The sequence below is a fragment of the Leucopleurus acutus genome (genome assembly GCF_964270905.1).
Source record: "Leucopleurus acutus genome assembly, chromosome: 11".
NCBI classification, from domain to species: Eukaryota; Metazoa; Chordata; class Mammalia; order Artiodactyla; family Delphinidae; genus Leucopleurus; species Leucopleurus acutus.
The window spans coordinates 53,988,866-54,011,253 of NC_139152.1; the positions used below are offsets into that span (position 1 = coordinate 53,988,866).

A 22,388-nucleotide genomic window follows, 5' to 3' on the forward strand; every position below is an offset into this window, starting at 1 on the left:
AACTTCAAGGGGTTGCATTTATCCAATCATATTACCAGGAATTACAACCAAGTTAAGAGCGTGCACAGGCAATAACGATGACATCACAACCACTGCAGGTTCAAGAACAACCGTAAGGTGCATCCTGGTTTCATGGTAGTTAAAATGGGGGGGGGGCGGTCTTCAAATAAATGAAATACAGTGTTTCTCCAAATTCCCCTTTCAACTGAAGTTCTTAGGTACCCAAGGAAGAAGGAGGCCACATGGACACAGTTCTAACTAAATCCCTTGTCCTAACTTCAGCTCCTCCTATCTGTTTTCTCTTCTGTTTCTCCATATAAGATTTTGTTTCCAAAGAAGTTTCTACTGGGAAAAAACAGGTGTGAACCCACTCTGAGCTCTGGCATTCTGTGAGTCTGTAATAATAATGCACAGCTAAAGCGACTGACTCAAGCTTCTAGGACCTTTACTGCCACAGGCTTCTTCTAAAGCCTTGGTAGAGGTCCTAGCAAGGTGTTCACATGGTCACATGGTTTTGTAAAATCTTAAAAAGACATTTTTGCATTTTTTTCCTTAAAAAGCTGCCTACCCTCAAATTGTATAAGCTTCGGGTACCACAAAAACCTATATTTTCCTTTGATCACACCATTTTACATCTCTATACCACTTGAAGAGGCGTCTAGCGGTGTCACATTTTCTCATTTGATTCTCACAGAAACCCAGCATCTTAAAGATGAAAACACAGAACCTTTTCAAGGTTAGATGATTTGCCTAAGGACACCGTACCAGGCAAAGCATTTTGCTAGAACTTAAAGCCAGGTGCTCTCAACTCTGAATTCAGTCTTCTTTTCACAACATCACTTTGGTTAACATGGGTTGCCTTGGCTTGGTAGGTTGCCAAAGTGACTCTCGCCAAAAAAAGAAGTTCCAAATTCTAACAAAAAATTCTAAGACTGTTTTTTCTTTTTCTTCTTGAATGTAAGCATGAAACACAAAACCACGTGTGGTTCAAGCAGATTGTGAAAGTCACTCTCACGCAACGGGTAAAAGAATATTTACTGATCTGTATTGAGTTAGTGACCTGCCACACCGTCATTTGGAAAGCCACACCAGTCCCAGAAAATAACAACTTTGTGTTGAGGTTCATGAGAAATATGCTCAGCTGAATGTTGAAAGAAAAGTCTTACTCTTTCTTTCTGTTGTTTTGTCTAATCTTTTTCCACTCAGGGATATACACACACAGGAACATTTTTTTCTCATATCTGAAATCTTGATATATATTTCTTGAAAAAATATTACTCCTGTCTTTTTTTCCTCCATTGCATATTTCTCTTTAACAGATTCATCATGCGGTCTGAATACAATATCCACCCATGTTATCAAGTATGAACAGGGCAGAGAACACAGTTTCTTTTTAAAAGCACACTGCCCTACCAATACCTTTAAAATCTATTAAAGAATATCTCACCAAGCCCAGGAGAGCATTACAGTAATTGCTTCTCTTAGCCAGGTGAGAAAGAACATATCTGTCAACACGGAAGTGCAGAAGCAATTAACACCTCAACACTCTACTGGGACATTGCTTAAATTAAAGAAATAACAGGGATGCGTCATGATTATTGTATTTCTAATATTTAGTCACTCGCATGGCTGTAGAGTGCCTCAGTCATCCCCCCTCCCCCCTCCCCAGCATAACAGGGCCAGGTGCTAGTGTGTGCATGACTCAGGGTGTATTTGGGTGTTGGCATGTGTGGTGCATGTGGTTCTTTGGTCACATTTCTCAGAGGCTGAATGCAGAAATAGGGCTGGTGTGTGCACTGATGCCATTCACGTGCAAGGCTATGTATGTCTTAAATCAATAATTTCTCAGGCATAAAAAACAGCTTTCTGGATTCTGTGCTGCCACAATGGAGCTGCCTTGTTCGTCCTCTTCCATGCCTGAGCTACTAAACAGAAAGTTTATGTTTACCAAGCCTTCAGTGCAAACAGCGGAGGCTGAGCTGGTGAGTGAGTCAGAAGGGTAAAAAGCCTCGTTAGTCACCAGCAAGATGTAGAGAGAGTCTAGAAGTCCAATCCATCATCTCGCCCTCTTCCCAGTAATGTTACATGACCTTTATTGAGTGCAGTCTAGGTACACAAACCTGATTAGGCTTTTGAGAGGCCCAGAAGCTGCAAAGAGGGCTTGCAGCTCTGCGAATCTTAGTCAAGGTAAAATGCATTTCTTTCCTTCCTCCCCACCCCACCCCTAAAGCTCGGCTGTTTTAAGAGGAACCAAAGTCACTCTCAGAATTCTCAGAGAAAATCGTATAGGCTGCTCTAGTTCCCATTTACACAGGGGAAGTCAGGTAAAAATGAAAAAAATACCATGCAAAACACCTATCCTTCTGAAACTATTTCAAAAAATGACAGAGGAAGGAACACCTCCGAACTCATTCTATGAGGCCACCATCACCTTGATATCAAAACCAGACAGAGATAGCCCCCACAAAAGAAACATACAGGTCAATCTCACTGATGAACAGAGACGCAAAAATCCTCAACGAAATACTAACAGACCGGACCCAACAATACACTAAAAGTATCATACACCACGATCAAGTGGGATTTAACCCAGGGAGGTAAGGATTCGTCAATACCACAAATCAATCAATGTGATATGCCACATTAACAAAGTGAAGAATAAAAACCATATGATCGTCTCAATCGATGCAGCAAAAGCTTCTGATAAAATTCAACACCCATTTATGATAAGATACCATGCAAGAAGAATAGCAGCAACAAACGCATAAAGATGCTGCAGGAGACTTTGGAGGAGGGCAGTTTTTCACCTTGTCTGGTGGCTGAATTAAATCACAGATGATCTTAAAGGTCATCTGGTTCAAGACCTACCTCCGTTTGATTTTATTTACAGCCACCATCCAGTCCTGTCTGAGTACCCCCAGTGTGAGAAACTAATCTTCTCAGAAAGCTACCTATGTCTTCTTCAGACAGTTTAAATGAACACTAACTACATATATTAGGTACCTTAAAGGTACTGGGCCTGAGTTAGTATGCTGTGGCAGACAGATGCTAAGGTGGTCATTCATGAGGCCTAACTTCTGACTATGAGGCCTTGTATTATCCCCTGTTTTTGAGTGTGGGTGTCACCTGTGACTTGTCTCTAGCCAGGAGAATATGGCAAAGGTGATGGGATGTATGCGATGACATGTAAGGGATTATGCACGTAAGACTGTAGCACCCATCTCGCTGGAGCCTTTCCTGCCCTTGTGCGTTTTGGAAAAGCAGGCAACTGGGTTAGGGTTGAAGGCCTCTGGCTGACAGCCTGATTGACCTTTGTGAGACCCTAAAAAAGAGAACCAGAGAAGCTATGCCTCGATAACTGACCCACAGAGACTGTGAGATCATGAATGTGTGTTGGTTTTAAGCCGTGAAATTTGCAGTAGTATTGACACACAGCAATAGATAGCTAATACAGATGCTTTATAGGCACTAACTTATTACTCTCTCATTTCACACAACAGGAAAACTGATACATGAAGCATGAAACTTCAGCAACCAGCCAAAGTTCACATAGCAGTAGGTGGCAGGACCAGAGTGCAAATAAGGGGCAGGCTAACTCCAGAGTCTGTGTTCCCAGCCAGTAAGGTAGGTTGCCTTTCTGTACTTCTTAGAAAGTGCCACTTTTAAGTTGCTTCCAGATCTGATTTCGTATAACTTACCCTTATAGCATGGGTGAAAAATCCAAATGCATGTACGAATCTGATACATTAAATAAATGAAGCAGGCCGTGTGTGACCTGATCAGTAGGGTGCGGACATGAAACAGAGTGAAGAGCGATGGGGACCGCCTCACGGTATTTGCTGGCCAAGTGCATCTAGGCTGCCCTCAGTCAGCGGGATGATGTTGGCTGGTGACCTCTGACATACAAGTTCTTGTTATGCTTCTGAGATCACGGGGAACACATGGACCCCTTTTCCATATGACTGAAAATATTACATACCAGTAATCATTTTTGTTTCCAATCTTCTGTTTTCTTCTACTTAAATGAATGGCGATACCCTCACGTTTTTGTTGTTCTCTCTTGCAGATGAGCTTCTTGACACATGGATAAATATTTACAAGTTTGTTGGCTCTGTGTAGTATCAGCTGGCAGGCATACTTCCTCCTCTTCTTCTCCATCTGCAGGGTTGGGTCTGGTATGTCCTCCAAGATGTGGTTATGCCAGGTGGCTCCAATCCACTAATATTCCTTGTTGTCATTATAGTATTTTTAAAAAACTACCCAGGTATTACCCAAATACACTTTAGTGGAAGATTCAAATCATATAGAAGTATATGGATCAAAGCCTGAGGGTGCCCTTCCACACTCTCCCTCTTCTCCTCCTCTCATCTCAGAGGAAACCACTGTCAAAGTTTGTGCCCAACTTCCATTCTCTTTTCAGGCACTAACATTTAACCAAAATTGGGTTAAACCAAGCAATGCTAACTTGCTGTTTTCTTTTCTTTCCTTTCTTTTTTTAAAAAATAAATAAATTTATTTATTTTTGGCTGTGTTGGGTCTTCGTTGCTGCACGCGGGCTTTCTCTAGTTGCAGAGAGCAGGGGCTCTTCATTGCAGTGCGTGGGCTTCTCATTGCAGTGGCTTCTCCTGTTGCAGAGCACGGGCTCTAGGCACGCGGGCTTCAGTAGTTGTGGCTTGCAGGCTCTAGAGCGCAGGCTCAGTAGCTGTGGTGCACGGGCTTAGCCGCTCCACGGCATGTGGGATCTTCCCGGACCAGGGCTCGAACCCGTGTTCCCGGCATTGGCAGGCGGGCTCTCAACCACTGCACCACCAGGGAAGCCCCTAACTTGCTGCTTTCAACATGGCAATATGTCGTGGAGATCTTTTCATGATGTGCTCTATAGGTTTACCTCATACTTTTTAACAGTTTTATAATCTCTCTTAGAATGGCTGCACCCTAGTTTGTTTGACCATTCCTCAACTGATGGATACTTTAGGTTGTTTCCAATACTTCAATAATAAGCAAAGCTCCAATGAACATCTCTGTATATACCAATTTGTTGGCACACTTTATTCCCAGACCCGCCCACTTTCACGGTCAAACACACTTCGCCTGTCCAACTCCTGGACGACTAAAGGGATTCTCAGTCCCCACTTTTCAACAGTGAGGCACCAGAGTTGGGAGAGGTCCCTTTCTACCCCTGGAGTCACCCTCCTTCAAAGTCAGTGATGCTCTCCCTCAGAGGCAGTGAGTGATGGTGACAGTGGTTGTTGGGGGCTACCTGCACTTTTTCAAAGCATTTCTTTACCAGATTGGGGTGATTCTCAAAAATTACCACATCTTATAAGTAGGCAAGTATGGTTACATCTTTGTGCACAAGTGTGAGGATTACTGTAGAATATATTCTCACAAATGTTGGGAAAAGTGCATATATTTTTAAACACTCTGATTGATGCTACCAACGTGTCTTCCAAAAATTTTATATTCCTGCCTACAATATATGTTTCTATTTTCCTGTATCCTTGATAGCACTTGATATAATCAGCATTTTAAATATCTGTCATTTCATTTTTTTGCAAATTTCTAATATTTTCTTCCCTTTATTCCTTGTGCCTGGAGAGCAGAAGAGGAGTCCTTGCCACCATAATGACTACCACCTTCATCTGGCCTCCTGGAAAGAATAGTTCTTGAATATGCTTTATTGAAATACGGACAACTTTTATCATGTGACAACTATAGCTAACAAGAGATGATAAGGTCAACTAGAATAATTTTTCCAAGTTCTCTAGGCCAGAAGAAGAAGAACCTGGGGAAGAAGTCTACCTCTGAGAGAAGCTGGTGTCAAGTTACTTTTAGCATGGTGAAATGCTGAGTTACTCTATTCCAATTGGTAGCTTCCAAGGAGAATAACCTTAAACTAGAAAGGATAGCATTTAAGATTAAAGTAAGAGGAAACTTATGCCAAAGGTTAATAAGTAAAGTGATATTAAAATAATCCCTTAGTTGTTTAAAATATATTCGAGTTTCCAGAGTCAGGTAAATTACCTCCCAGAGAATTAAAAGAATATGCAGATGTAATAATGAAACAAACATAAAAATGAAAGATATGCCTAAAGTCTGGGAATAAGTGAGCAACTAAATTTCTACAATCAGGGGCTCTGGAAATCCTAGATCTCTGGGATTGATGGCATGTACTGGCAAAATTTTAGAAAGGATTATTAGACCACTGAAGAATAAGGCATGCAAACCAACATTATACAGGTATACCCCATTTTGTTGTGGCTTGCTTTACGCCTTTTTACAAACTGAAGGTTTGTGGCAACCCTGCATCAAGTTTATCAACACCATTTTCCCAGTAGCTTTTGCTCACTTTGTGTCTCTGTGTCACATTTTGGTAATTCTCGAAATATTTCAAACTTTTTCATTATTATTATGTTTGTTGTGGTGATCTGTGATTAGTGATCTTTGATGTTACTACTGTCATTGTTTTGGGGCACCACGAACTGCACCCATATAAGATGGTGAACTTGACCGATAAACGTTTCATGTGCTCTGCTTCACTGAGTGGCCCTTCCCCCATCTTTCTCCCTCTGTTTGGGCTTCCCTATTTCCTAAACACACAATAATACTGAAATTAGGCCAATTAATAACCCTACAATGACCTCCAAGTGTTCAAGTGAAAGGAGTCACACATCTCTCACTTTAAATCAAAAGTTAGACATGATTAAGCTTAGTGAGGAAGACATCAAAAGCTGAGATAGGCCGAACGTTACACCTCTTGTGCCAAACAAGAATGCAAAGGAAAAGTTCTTGAAGGAAATTAAAGGTGCTACTCCAGTGGACACACGAATGTGGTCTTCATAGAAGATCAAATCAACCACAACATTTCCTTAAGCCAAAGCCTAATCCAGAGCAAGGCCATAACTCTCTTCAATTACATGAAGATGAGAGAGGTGAGGAAGCTGCAGAAGAAAAGTCTGAAGCGAGTAGACATTGGTTCATGAGGTTTAAGGAAAGAAGCCATTTCCATAACATAAAAGTTCAAGGTGAAGAAGCAAGTGCTGATGTAGAAGCTGCTGCAAGTTATCCAGAAGATCCAGCTAAGATAATTCATGAAGGTGGCTACACTAAACAACAGATTTTCAATGCAGATGAAACAGCCGTGTATTGGAAGAAGATGCCATCTAGGACTTTCATAGCTGGAGAGGAGAAGTCAATGCCTGGCTTCAGAGAGTCAAAGGACAGGCTGATTCTCTTGTCAGTCAGGAGCTAATGCAGTTGGTAACTTTAAGTTGAAGCCAATTCTCATTTGTTACTCCAAAAATCCTAGGGCCCTTAAGAATTAGGCTAAATCTACTTCGCCTATGCTCTATAAATGGAACAACAAAGCCTGAATGACAGCACATTTGTTGACTACATGGTTACTGAATATTTTAAGCCCACTGTTGAAACCTACTGCTCAGAAAAAAATATTTCTTTTAAAATATGAGCACCTGGTCACCCAAGAGCTCTGATGGAGATCTACAATGAGATTAATGTTGTTTTCATGCCTGCTAACACAGCATCCATTCTGTAGCCCACGGATCAAGGGGTAATTTTGACTTTCAAGTCTTATTATTTAATCTTATACATTTTGTAAGGCTATAGCTGCCACAGAGAGTGATTTCTTTGATGGATCTGGGCAAAGTAACTTGAAAACCTTCTGGAAAGAATTCACCATTCTTAGATGCCATGAAGAACATTCCTGATTCATGGGAAGAAGTCAAAATATCAACATTAATAGGAGTTTGGAAGAAGTTGATTCCAACCCTCCTGGATGACTTTGAGGGGTTCAAGACTTTAGTGGAGGAAGTGACTACAGATGTGGTGGAAATGGCAAGAAAAATACAATTAGAAGTGGAGACTGAAGATGTGACTGAGTTGTTATAATCTCTGATACGACTTTCATGGATGAGGAGTTGTTTCTTGTGGATGAGCAAAGGAAGTGGTTTCTTGAGATGGATCTTTTCCTGACGAAGACACTGTGAAGACTGTTGAAATGATAACAAAAGATTTAGAATATTACATAAACTTAGTTGATAAAGCAGTGGCGGGGTATGAGAGGATTGACTCCAATCTTGAAAGAAGTTCTACTGTGGGTAAAATGTTATCAAACATCATTTCACACTACAGAGAAGTTGTTCATGAAGGGAAGAGCCAATTGATGCGGCAAACGTCATGGTTGTCTTATGTTAAGAAGGTGCCACAGCCACCCCACCCTTCAGCAGCTACCACCCTGATCAGTCAGCCGCCATCAGCACTGAGGCAAGACCCTCCACCAGCAAAAACATTACAACTCACCGAAGGTTTAGATGATGGTTAGCATTTTTAGCAATGAAGTATTTCTAAATTAAGATATGTACATTGGTTTTTTTAGACATAATGATATTGCACACTTAATAGACTACAGTATAGTGTAAACATAACTTTTATATACAATGGGAAACCAAAAAGTTTGCGTGATTTGCTTTATTGTGATATTCGCTTCATTGTGGTGGTCTGGAACTGAACCTGTAGTATCTCCAAGGGATACCTATATATAAAGACACTATAATGTAAATGCATATTTGAATATTTCAGTGGGATTTGAGAAAGATCTCTCATGATAACTTGTGGGCAGAACAGAGTACCATGAACTAAAAGCTGGTGGCTTTGAAGCTCACTGAGGATGATACCCAAAAGGCTGAAAGTCATTGTTGATGGGGGAGGATCAAGGTTTCTGGTGGTGGTGGTGGTGCTGCCGCTGCAGAGCTCTGTCCTTGGTACTGACTGCTATGCTCAAGATTCTTTTCTTTTCTTTTCTTATTATTTTTTAACATCTTTATTGGAGTATAATTGCTTTACAATGGTGTTAGTTTCTGCTGCATAACAAAGTGAATCAGCTATACGTATACTTATGTCTTCATATCCCCTCCCTCTTGTGTCTCGCTCCCACCCTCCCTATCCCACCCCCCTAGGTGGTCACAAAGCATGGTACACTCAAAATTCTTAACATTGTTAGATGCTTGTCAAATTTATGGCTAATTCACTGCTAAGACAGTGGTAAATATATGTGATGTGCAGGAATAGAGACTATTTCCACTATGTTGGAAAGATGAGCTGAATCATTTGAGAGCTGGGAACAAGAGCTGAAAGATGAGGGGCTTTGGATTAAACTAATCTAAACTCAAATATCAGCTTTGTTGCTGGATGAACTTGCACAAGTTACTTAAGCCTCAGTGAGCCTTAATTTCTTCCTCCATAAAATTGAGATCATTAAATACCTCTTTTGAATAAATAAGACTGGTACACAATTGATGCTCAACAATTGTTAGTACCCCTCCTCCTCTCCTCTTCTCAAATCTTCCTAGCGGAATATAACAGAAATACATGTGTAGAACAAAGGGTACAGTGTTGGCCAGCATTATACGAAGTGCTACTGTGCAAGGCAGGAAGCCTAGCTCTTGAGGGATATCCATGAGAATAAGGCCTATTGACTGAAAGTTCAGTGTAAACAAACATCATTATTTCATTCAAAAATACAATCTTAATCTGCACTAATTGAGTAGAACACCCAGATCAGGGAAGGTACTGGTTTTCTTATACTCTGCGCTCTTTAGCTGGAGGAAGGATTCGGTTTTGGCTGCCACATGCAAGAGAGCATTGACAAAATGGAGAAAGGCTACCAGGGTGTGAAAAACATGTCACAGAAGTCCAGGCTGAAGGCAGGAACATGCTTTATCTGGTTAAACAACAATGATGGCTCAGGGAGGAGCTGATAGGTGCATTAAAGTACTCGAAAGACTTTGGGGAAGTTCAGAAGAATTAGAAGAGCCAATGGGTAGAGGTATAAGGTGGGAATCCTCAGCCTGTTGGCATAAGGAATACTTCCTAACACACACAGATTTTAAAAAGCAGGGGTTACCTTGTAAGATAGTAAGTTTCCTGTCTCTAAAAATATTGAAGCAGAAGAGGTTAGATGTGAAGTTTCCTATATTGAAAGAGGAAAACAGAAGGAAAGATGTGTGTGTGTGTGCGCGCGTGCGGACAGTGTTTGGAAGAGAAAGACCAGTAAGTGTACTACAAGCCATGCTTCATCATTCCATCTCAGTGTCTCGTAAGGTTTGGTGCATAACAGTGATCAGATCCTAAAGCAGGTGATGAGAGAAGTCTTTCATACAACAACCATGGACCGCACCCAGTTATGAACCCTGCTGGGCAAAGCTTGGTGCGAGAACTTTAAATAAAGAAACATTTTCTTGAATATAAAGGGACTGTAACCTCAAATTAGAGGTAAGTCTAGAACCCAGGAAAATAATTGCAGAGCGGCTTGAAACAGGATGAGCTAACCTGCCAGAAGGTTTAATAAAAACACATGATATTGTGGGTGTTCATAAAAAGAAATGCTTATGAAAGTCAGAAGCTGTAGGAGAGCTCCTAAGGGATGTAAGTTCATTTCATCCCTTTTTGATCTGAAGAAGTCAGGTTTTTAAGAGAGAAGAGGCCTCTATTTAGTTAGGGATCTACAAGGCTGCAGGGTAATCCTTGGAAGTTGCCCAAGGCAATCCACTCTCCCAGCCTTTGAAATGACACCTCCTCCTCACTGTACAACCCTTCCCCTCCCTCCTCTCTGTGATGACCTCACCTATTATTTCAAGAAGAAAACAGAGCAGTCAGAAGAGGACTCACGTATCTGCTTAGCGGGAAACCTACCATAATCTTCCTGCCTCTGTGTCCTGGATTCATCTGCCTGACCTCCTGCTGACACCTCCACTGCATGCTGGATGCCCCCCCTGGAGCCTCTTCAAAGGTTTTGCTTTCGCTTTCATTCCCTTTCCCTCCTGCGTCAATTTCTCCCACTCCACTAGATCAACCACGTCAGCACACAAACACGCTGTATCCTCTCCTGTATTTAAAAAGGGAGTCTCCCCGAGACCACATGCCCCCTCCGGCTACTGTCCCATTTTTCTGCTCCTCTTGATAGAGTCTTTTGAAAAAACATTTTTAAAAAAATTAATTTATTTATTTTTGGCTGCGTTGGGTCTTCGCTGCTGCGCGCGGGCGAGCGGGGGCTACTCCTCGTTGCGGTGCGCGGGCCTCTCATTGCGGTGGCTTCCCTTGTTGCGGAGCACGGGCTCTAGGCACGCGGGCTTCAGCAGTTGTGGCTCACGGGTTCAGTAGTTGTGGCTCGCGGGCTCTGCAGTGTGGGCTTCAGTAGTTGTGGCGCATGGGCTTGGTTGCTCCGCGGCACGTGGGATCTTCCCGGACCGGGGCTTGAACCCGTGTCCCCTGCACTGGCAGGCAGATTCTTAGCCACTGCGCCACCAGGGAAGTCCAAGTGTTTTGAAATTCTGAAAGCGTTGTGCACATTCTCTGACTCTGTTTGCTTAGGTCCTATTCCCACCTTAGCCCACTCAAAGCAGGCTTTTGCTCCCACCACTTGACTGACACTTCTCTAGTTAGGGTCCACTACAAACTCTCTTCTTACACAATCCTTTAGCCAATTCTCAGTCCTCGTCTTATTCATCTTACCATCAATACTTGGTTCAGTTTTTCTCTCCCTCCTTGGTCCCATGTGGTTCTTAACTTGGATTCCAGGGCACCACATTCTCCTGCTTCTCCTCCTACTGCCTCCGTTTCTTCAAGTCTTTTGCTGAAACTTCCTTCATGGCTGACCTCGGAAGGCTGGAAGCCCCAGGCTCAGACCTTGGACCCCATCTCCATCTATCTGCACTACGAAGATGGTACCCCTCATCCCCAAGGGTGTAAATACAAACTGATTGCTCCAAAATTTATATCTCCACCGACCTTTCCTCTGAGTTCCCTACTTCCCCCTTCCACTGATCCATTTCTTCCCCAGGGTCTGTCTCAGTAAATGGCATCACTACTTACACAGTTAAGAGCAAAACCCTTGGACTCATCCCAGACTCCTCTCTTCCTCTCACATTCCACATCTAATTTGACCATTTTTACTACCTCTACCTCCATCATCCTAGTCCAAGACACCATCATTTCTTGAGTGAAATAGTACAATGGCAACTGATCTCCCTGTCTCTGCTCCTGTCTCCTTAAAGTCTATTTTCCATATAGACGCTAGAGAGATTTAAAAAGAAATGCATCAGTACCTCAACTGTTCAATCCTTGCAATGGTTTCTTGTCACACCAAGAATAAAACTGAAGCTCTTACCTTGGCTACAAGTTCTACAGAACCTACCTTTGTCTCTCCCTCTCTCCAACCTCATCTGTTGCCACTCTCAGCATTGCTTCATCCTTTCTGGCCATGCTGGCCTTCTCTCAGTTTCTTTAACAAGCCAAGCTTGTTCTGACCTCAGGGCCTTGGCCTTTGTACTGGCTGTTCTTTTTGGCCTAGAATCCTCTTTCCCCAGACCCTTATGGGTTCACCCCTCATTTTAGGCTCACTCAGTTGTTACTGCCTGACTGAGGCTATCCTTGACTTTCTTTTCAAACACAGAGCCCAGGTCTTTCTGCCCACCGCTCTCTATACCTTATACTAGTTTATTTCACTTTACTGCACTTAGCACAGCCTGACCTTATGTTAGGCTGTCAGTGCTTGTTGAATGGCAGTCTCCCCACTAGCATGCCAACTCCAGGAGGACAGAGGCTTGTAGGATACTGCTAGCTTCTGGAACACTACTAGGCACATATAAAAACTGAGTGAGGATCATTTTAGTTATAATGGACTTAGGGAGCAAGTAAGGGATTGGCTGGAGGAAAAATAAAGGCCATGCGGTGAAATATGCAAGGGTGAAATGCATGGAATCAATGTGTAAGCAGTTTACATTTACATGCAGAAGGCAGGAAGGCACCAGGGGAGTAATCAAACTCCTAAAGAGAAAAAGGCTTTCCAGGTGCTATAAAGTTTCCCCCCCACCCCGGTTCTGAAGCAGAAATCTTCCTAACATCAGTTTACCATCTAGCTCAGTAAGAGTCCTTAGAAATGCACAAGAATGTTTACTATTAAGAGAATTGAAAATGTATATACTGAGCACATGGCCCAGAGTCAGTCTTTACTCATTGAATCGGATATTGGGAGATCTATGTGAACTGATTTTAGAAATCTGTTTGCCAGGTGAAATGCTCTGCCACAGAGCAAAGTGACTCATTTTACTCATTCAGTGTTATCTTAAAACTCTGTATTATTCTAAGGTTTTAGAAGCAAAACACAAAGCAGAGAGTTATGGTGTTACCTGTTCAAGAACAAGTATTTAAAAGCCTGCTTCGGCAATTTCAGGTTTTTTCCTTGAAAATTACAAATGTATAGAACAGATGACAGCACAGCCTAAAGCAAACTAGCAGCCTGCTTCCTCAGTTTCTGCTAGCCCTCAGTTACTTAAATAATGGCATGACCCCTATGAGCGCAGCCTCTACTCACTGACCCACCTGTAATCAAGGGCACAGTCAGTGATGACTGAGATAGATTCTGCAACTTGGACAGACAGAGGCCACCCACACAGGCTCCTGCCCACCTTACATTTTCTTACATTACTTCAGAGCAGAGGCTCCATTGGCCACTAGGAGTCAGTCTTTACACCTCATTCTCATTAAGAATTCTCACCACCTTCTCCTTTCACTCACTGCTCAGGACTCTGGTAGAAATTCATTGTTACCTAAATGCATTTCAGATAAAATTTTATTTTGTCCACTACTTTCTAGCCCTATGACCTTGGCATGTTACTTTAGCTCTCCGAACTTGTTCCCTCAACTGTTAGAGGGAAATGAACAAAACTTAGTTCCTGCAGGTGTTGCGGAAGAAACGCAACACTATTTATCAAAATGGTTAGGCCGATACTTGGAACACAGCATGAAATGAATGACAACCAGTATTTTTAAAATTTATCTATGGCTTCCCTCACTCTCTCTTTCTAGATTAGGTTACTCTTGTGATCACTGCAGTCTTGTTTTTTCTTAGGCTTTGGGTTAATATTGTTCTCCCTCCTCGCTATCAGCATTTCTTTCCATTTTATAGCAAAAGCTCCAAATGCCTTCCACTCCCGTCCAAACGCCCCATCTCTGCACTATAAATCAACGACTACTCGTCAACATACTGACAAACTGAAGTTCTCAAAGGCATTTCTTTGGAGAAGAATCTCACTCCAAGCCAGTGTTTCCCAAAGTACAGTGTATGTAAACATTGATGGATATATTTGAGGGAACACATAAAACTTAAAAAAAAATTTTTAGTTATAATTTTTAAAAACTTATATTAGAAAAATATAATTAGCATATCAAATTCAAGATCATAAAGCTTAGGATAAAGATAAGGAAAAAAGTGAATCAATTTAAATTTACTTAAAATCATATTAATTATAGTCAAGGTGGAACAAACATATATAACAAACATTATGAAGATGACACGACTGAAATTGGGGGGCTGTTCTAAGTCATGTCAGCCCTAATAAGAAAGGAGTATTAATGAGCTCAACTGCTCTATTCTACATTAAACTGTGTAGGATGGTTCTTTTCTTTCCCTAGTGCCAATCAATCCATTCAACTCTTTTATTATTATTTTTTTTTACAGAGCAACTATTTTAAAAAATTTTACTGGAGTATAGTTGATTTACAATGTTGTGTTAGTTTCAGGTGTATAGCATGGTGATTCAGTTATACCTATACATATAGTCATTCTTTTTCAGATTCTTTTCCCATATAGGTTATTACAGAATATTGAGTAGAGTTCCCTGTGCTACACAGAAGGTCCTTGTTGGTTATCTATTTTATCCATATAGCTTGCACCCAGCCAAATTCTCTAAAGTCACTTAATTAAAACACCCTGAACTGAAGGTCTCCCTAACCTGGGGAGCGGGAGAATTCATTTATCTTCAGTGCCAAAGTAGCAGACAGAAAAGACTTTCTCCTGTGGCTCTTGTGCACATCTCCTTGAGCCTCCTTGTGAAATGTTTCCAGACACTGGGAAGCTGTGCTGGCCGTCGTCAGAGTCATTCTTATGACTTCGTGTACCCAGAGCACGACATTGACCAAATGCCACCAGTCCTGTAACACAGTGGGGCTCAGGGAATATCCAAGCACAGAACTAATTCATTACAAATAATTTCCCCTAAACTGCATGCTGAAAGAACTATTGTTTAAAAATCATTTGCTGCCTATGTACCACTTCATTATATTTCACCCGTGTCTACGAAGGCAGGAGAGAGGTTCAAACATAATAGACTGTCATTTGTCTGAATCGCTAATGAAAGCTGCAGCACTGAACACACAAATCAAGCTGCTCGTTTTGCCCAGCGCTATTTGAGAACTCAGGGTGTACCACAGAGCAAAGTGGATCAGCTCTCCGGGGGAAATCCTTCATGCGTACCTGCCACAAGAAGTAATAAGTTCTGCTTTGCATCACTCTATTTACAGACTCCAGCTATTGTTGCATATTTTTTGTGGCCTTTTTTCTATAGCAGCACACGTCCTCGAATGAATCACTCTCATCCTGTCGATTTTATTGTTAAATTGTGCTCAGACTTTCTCTTTAGGTGTTAGAGGATCGCACAGACATTTTCTGTTCAAACAGGAACAAATGAGACTTGGGGGAGAGACCTCTGGCCTTTGAAATTCTCTATGTAACTGACAGAATTGTAAGACATTTAAAGTGTACAATGTGACGATTTGATACACGTAGGCATTGTGCGGCCCCGTGCTTTGTATGACATGACATACTTGCTTGAGTCAACTGAGTTTGGTTTCCCATCTGTGAGACTCGCCCATTTCTTGGAGCAGCTCAATGGTGGAACTAAACAGAGGAAGGAGAACCAGGCCCGAAAATCAGAGGAAATGCCCTTCATCCACCTGAAGAGTGTTAGAGCTATAAAATCCTATTGTAAATGTCACACTATATATCTACTATAATCATGAAAATTTAGACCAATGAAGTGTCAAATTGTGTGTTAACAAAGAGGAAAATGCTGAACAGGGAGGGCAGAACCTTCAAAATTCCTGTCCTTCCCCCTTAATTCAAGGTTGCCAGCTTCTCTGTGATACCAAGGGCACTGTATTATTTTCCACACTTTGACTTTTCAGTAGGTGTCAATGCTTCCTCAATGTATTCTAAACAGCGTGAGTGTATACATCTTGGGCTAATGGGCATTTCAGACTCTCAGCTCCATATCTGTACACCCTCTGCAAATACTCAAATGTGAGAAGCAAGAAAGACATATCATCTTCATTTAATTATGACCAAATTGATAAATGTCTTTTCTCATATTCTGGGAGGAAAAAAAATTCCCACACAAACTTCTGAGGGCTCATTTTGGCTACAGAGTTAAGATAATTTTCCTGGGGCACCAAAGTTTGGAAATGACAATGGGTGTGAACACTTGACATCTTCCTGCTTTGGTGAATTGCCCAGAATTCTTTGTCAAAACTAGCATAAACAAAGAAAGCTATCCTACCTGGAAAAAGTATGTGAATCAAATAAATAATACACTAACTCTAGGCCTTCAGGTCTAGTATAGTATCCTGTCTTTTCCGTTCATGAACATTAGACAGACATGATTAAATGCCTCATCTCTAAGTGGCTAAAGCCACAAATTATTGTAAAATATGCTAATCCAAGAATCATACAGATATCCTGTAATAATCTGGACAAACCCTCAGGTGGTCAAACTCTGATTCACCAGTAATCTCTCAAATAAAGGAAGATCAGACCAACAGATTCTTTTTAATAATCATAGATGTGTAGTAGAATCTGTTAGTTCAAAATAGCTTTGTACTTGGAATTCATCAAAAATGAGCTCAAAAAATGAGCGGAAGTGAGACTGAAATATGCCTCCTTAATAGTTTTATACAGAATGTTAAGTCTTTAAATTTAAACTTCAGTGTCATAGATAGTCGTGTCATTTCTTCTTTACTAGCATGGTTATTAAAAATTTTACAAAACCTTATGAAAGACTAAAAAACCTTTTTTTTTACACATCATGCCATAAGAGACACGATTAAAATGACGTTTCCAAATAACAAGAAAAATGCATTTCCCCTTTATCCAAATCAAATGCATTTGGCTCCTAAGAGATGTTTAATCCATTCCCTTTTTTGAGAAGAGACAGGAGTGGGCCGAAAGGATTTACAGTTCGAATTGTCATTTCATGAAGGACACATATTTGACTTGTGATTATAAAATAACTGCTATAGCAATCTTGAGTTTAGACAGTGGTAGTAGATTTTGATATGAACGAAAAGCAAATTATATTTTTGTTAACATTCAGGGTCACTTCTCTGGGTCAGAATTATTAAAAGTTACGCTTTGTTATGCCATGGAAATAGTGGAACCCATGTTAAGAAACCTTATTTATGTATATGTGTACAAATATTTATTCCAGGAAGCATCAGGTCTCTATAGAATTAGTGTCAAAGAACAGCTTACGCTTTCACAAAAAGGTGTATAGAGAGCTTTAAAATGCCTTCCACTACCTTATACTCTTCCTCCCTTACACCACCCCCCCTTCCATCAGAGAAAGTGTTCACATGAACGATCAAATTCAATCACCATCATTGGATCGGTGGGGAGAGATGTGAGGAAAAGCCATAGCTCCTTTAAAATTCCAGCTTCTGGGTGTTTGCTTACTGCCCAGGAATTGGGGCACCAAAATCTGCCCTGAGAAGTGCCTTTGCACTGAGAAGATCCAGGGGCCAGTAGAGGAGCCACGCGTTCCTTTACGCCTTTTTCAGTTCCTTGGTGCCTTTTTTCTTTAGACACATCTTTCCTTGCTACCAGGGTGGTGATAATACTTTTGAGGGAAGCGAGGTTGGGAGGTAAGCACAGGAGAAAGAAAAACAGGCTGTAAACTTTGCTCTTTTAGCTCCCCGGGGTCCACCTTCATTCCTCGGGAGGACCCTTTGGGATTTTTCAGCCGAAGCTCCAGCAAATAATAAAGAGTGTGCATTTTCCAGGTCTCTGCGCATTTCCCTCTCTCTCTCTCTGACTTCACAGGGATAAAGGTTGCCATGGTAGGTGACTGGTTAAGATTTCTGGATGCCTGATTTAGATCTCCCTTTGACTTAACTATTTGGCCAAAGATCAGGGGAGAGTCCCTTTTTTTTTTGCCAGAACAAGAATTAATGGGAATTTTTAGGTAAGACAGTAAAGGTTCAGTACTCCAAGTGTCAGAACTCAGTCAGGACGCAGTTTCCAAGAAGTTCCCTAATTTACTGTTATTTCTTAAGATATAACAGTAAGTCCTCATCAGTTATTAATCGCTTTGGTTTCTTAGCCTTCTGGCTGGTGAACTCTTTTTTTCTCTTGGGCTGTTCTAAATAATTAAGAAGATTTTGAGGATGCCCAACCCTTCTGGCTGCTGCCTTCTAAGAGAGAACAAAAGGGTGTTTGTTCATATTCAAACTCCAGGAAAATAACCCCTGAAGACTGCAAAAAAGGTTCCTATTCCAGTGACTTAAAAACTGGCTTGAGGAAGAACAAAAGGAAAAAGTCTATTACGAAGAATCACTGTATGTCATGAACTAAGGATTATAATTAACAACTTCTCTGTACCTAATATGTAATGTTAAAAACTACTTATCGACTTTAAGGAAAAGCCTGGCCCATAAACCTGTGTTATAATTTAGTATGTAACACTAGAAAACCCATGAAAGGAAAACATGAGACTAGTCGGTGCTTTTCTTTAGTACCACATAAAGTGGTAAGGACAGTGGGAAGTCTCTTCAACTCTTCCCAGCAGAGTACTGAGCGCCAGCTAATTAGAGAGGCCAAGAAGGAATTGATGGAGAACTGGCATTCTCGAGCTTCAAACTTTGGGTACTTCCTTATCGCTGACAAGGAGAAAGCAGAGAACACAGCACAGAGCTGATTGCAGTAGTTTTTCTAAACGTGATCGGCACTAAGAATGACGTTTTACAGGATGGAATAGAAGAAATCTCGGCACTGGGTGATGCCATCTAATTACAAATTGCAAGTTACTTTAGAATCTTCAGAGCACACAAACAAGGATAGGTAACATTCACAACATGCCTCTTTCTAAGCCAGGTACTTTCACTATGAGTCTAAGCCTTCAGAATAAGAATAAAAATAACCACATGTAGTTCTTATAAAAATAAATAATAATCACGAACAGGGCAGAAACTGGACTCATCTTGCTCTTTACGCAAATGGAAAATTCCCCTTTCACTGACAGATTTGCCAAACCATTCAATTTAACATTGGAAACACTGCTTTGTTTCTCCTGGATTGTTAAACTACTGTACTCTAGAATCCTGTCACTAAGCTTTAGCTGTACTCAATTTACTTGTATATAATATAGAAAGACGTTAATTTTGATAAATTTCTAAATGTATTAATGCTTTTAATCCTTCTCTTAAGTATAGCTGCTACCATAAGAGGTTTTCCACAAATTACCGAGTTCAGATAAAGTTTGAATAATATTTTGAATCTCCTTCCTCCTTTAATTTTAGAATGTTTATGTCATTCTCAAATTCAGTTTCAAAATATGGAAGTTTGGGATAAAGACATTTTAAGACATTTCTGAAAAATCTTTTGTTGAAAAAAGTAGGTATCGTTTATTGTACTACAAGGAACCTAATCACAGCTTCCTAAGGAAACAAAAGTCCCAGAATTCTACAAGAGTTGTTCGATGGAAGTAAATCCAAGTTCAACGAGACAAGAAGAAAAGAGCAATTTGTTATTCAGCATATATATGATCTGCCACAGCAATTCTGAACCACTTTGTTATGCCCGGTTTGTCTCAGTAAAGGGATAGATGCTGCTGTGAGAATCACACCCTGAAATCAGAGGTGAAAGTAAGTCAGTGAGTGAGAGCTGATATAGATTCAAGTCATTTTACAAAGGATTTGCACACAAGATGAATTTTCACAAGTTTGCAACTTTTCCAGAGTCTAGCTTTCATGAACGTTGTTTGAACAAGTTGTGCAGAATGCAGTCTCCACCCTATGAAATAGCATTTTTTTTTTTTTTTTTACCAAGTTGGAACTATTTAGGATCACCAAATAACAGGGTTCAAAAGGAAAACAGCTGAAAAATCCAGCAGTCTGGTCTAACCTGGGATGCTCTGTCTCCTCACAGCCAATGCTCCATCAGGCGGTTTTGTCTGGCTGGCGGATTTAGTGTAGGGACTCTCATCTGCAAAGGTACAATGAAGGGTTTGGTTAATTTCCATCCAGTTTCTAATGTAGTGAAGATTTTCCAATGGACTGCAATCCTTCTGCCAGAGAGAGGTGATATGATACAACAGAAAGAATCTGTAGACCTGGGTCCTAACCTTGGGTTAGCCATAGGACAAGGTCAAGTCATTTAAAATGCTCTGAACATCAGTTTCCTCTCCTATGAAAGAGGGATATACTTTTTCATCCACCTCTTAGGATTGTCAGGATCAAGCTATAATGCACATGAAGGCATAGAGTGGTAAGAAGTTTGTAAATCCGGTACACAGATTATTCGCCTGTCACCTATATTCATTGATAAATAAGCATCAGTGACTATCAGTAATCAGAAGACAAAGAAGGAATAAAACGGCTCAATGGGCACTAAGAATAAACAGGTAGAAGAACAAAGGAAATGAAATGTTATATTTCAGAGAAGCAGATGACAGAGTATTAGTATTGCAGGGAGTAAAGACACAGAATTAGTGGGTTCCTCTTGGAAGTAGGAACTGGCATCCAGTGGAAAATAAAGGGACAGGGACATTCAGAGTAAGACCAGAGAAGCTAGGTTAAGAACAGGGAAGGAAGGACGGTTTGGGGAAAGAAGACATATATTGCAATGAGCTGATGTGACCTCTTTTAGAAAGAGATGGAAATAACTTGCAGAACCAGAAAAAGAGCAACTGAAGAGACAGAAGGACCAAAGCCTAGTATACCTGTGACAGGCAAGAAGCTGAATGAGCAAAACACCAGGTGACAAAATCATACAAGTGATGGATCCATCAAATTCTAAGTAAAGTGATTTTTTTTTTAATCTAGGAAAGGATTTAGTCTGTCTTGGAATATAGGAATAATGATCTAGGATGGCAAATATCTTCTTTCTAGTTTGCATGGGACATTTGTATAAAGTAAAAGAGATGTCTGAGTGACAACCTTAAACATTTTCAAGAATAGGATGTATCTGGCCTGAGCAGACATAATGTAAAATAATGACCTAGCAGATCTACTCAAGCTGGATGACCCAAAGGTTACTTCTGGCCACACTATCAGGTTAGTTTGTGGTTGTTGTTGTCATTGTTGTGATAGGAAATCATTAAAGGATTAAAAAGCATTATATTGTGCATGGCAAACTATTAAATATAACAAGGATTTAATTCAGTAACAAGACTTAGTCATCTGAGAACATAATTCTCCCAACTAAGTAGTCTGTGTTGCAAAACTGAGGGACTTGATTCCTCTTTAGGATGTTCTTCTGGTTGAAATGATTCACGATTTCTTCATAAAACTAACAAGGTCTTTGTAAGCAATGACAAAAATGAAAGAGTAACACTGCTGTAAGCTGCAATTAAAAAATGGCAGTCATGCTGTTTCATGTTTCTATTCCATTTGTCACACGATTCTTTAAATTCTTCCAACCATAAAGATAAACTACCAACTTTCAGATACCAATACACTCAACAGCGTCACTTTTGCTTAGGAAGCAGTATCCTAGATCTCTGACTCTTCTCTTTGCAAATGTGATTTTGAGTAGAATCACAAACCACAACACAAAACGCAAGCATTATACTACAAAAGTCTTCATTTTGCTATACCATGCCCACCTGAGTATTTGAACTCTTTTCTCACAGTGTTGATTTAATAACCAGGCAATATGCTTTATATAGCACCCATTAAAACAAACTTACTATATGTTAAAATCTGGATTCTTTATAAAACCAGTTTAAAAATGTATTTCCTTTTATTATCTAAAACTTTGAAACTGTGTATTTATGAGTACAGAGCACTGAGCCAGGAGATACCAATCACGACGACCAGTTTCAGGGGACAGCATCTTGGAAGCCTAAGGGCTTTCCTCAGTTTTCAATTTGTCTAGAGTCCAGCCAATTAAAGTCTTGGGTTGAATTCAGTGTTGGATTTTCTTAAAGGGCAATAAGAGATTTAACCAGGAGCCTCTGGGGTGTTTTGCACTTGATGCTCTATTTTAAGGAGGCATGTCTTTAGAAATTTACCCAGTTTGCATTACAGAAGCGGTCAACCCTGGTAAAACTATTTTCTCATTTATATTTTAAAACGTCCTTGATTTAGAGCTGAGAAGTCTAGTTATACACATCCTTAAAAGGTTGAAACTGAATTATAGATGGCCACCTGGCCAGCCTCTGCTTATCCACTCCCCAGCGCCCAGCCTCACTCTCAGTATCAAGAGTGTCCTTGCTGAACACAGGCAGAAGTAGACAATTACCTAGAAGTCAAAATTTGCA

The 22,388-nt window shown here is 40.6% G+C and overlaps 1 protein-coding gene across 11 annotated transcripts in view; it reads right to left on the bottom strand.

The window, feature by feature from the left end:
* Positions 1-22,388, bottom strand: part of GRIP1 (glutamate receptor interacting protein 1) — a gene marked incomplete at both ends in the record, with an annotated part of 692,303 nt that overhangs the window by 188,261 nt on the left and 481,654 nt on the right. For 9 of the 11 annotated variants that reach the window (XM_082849396.1, XM_082849394.1, XM_082849390.1 and 6 more), the window contains one exon: positions 20,030-20,110. The exons of the other annotated variants lie outside the window; for them this stretch is intronic. In XM_082849396.1, the coding sequence (XP_082705522.1) occupies positions 20,030-20,110 (81 nt within the window). The remainder of the gene's footprint in view (positions 1-20,029; positions 20,111-22,388) is intronic. 11 annotated transcript variants of the gene reach the window in all.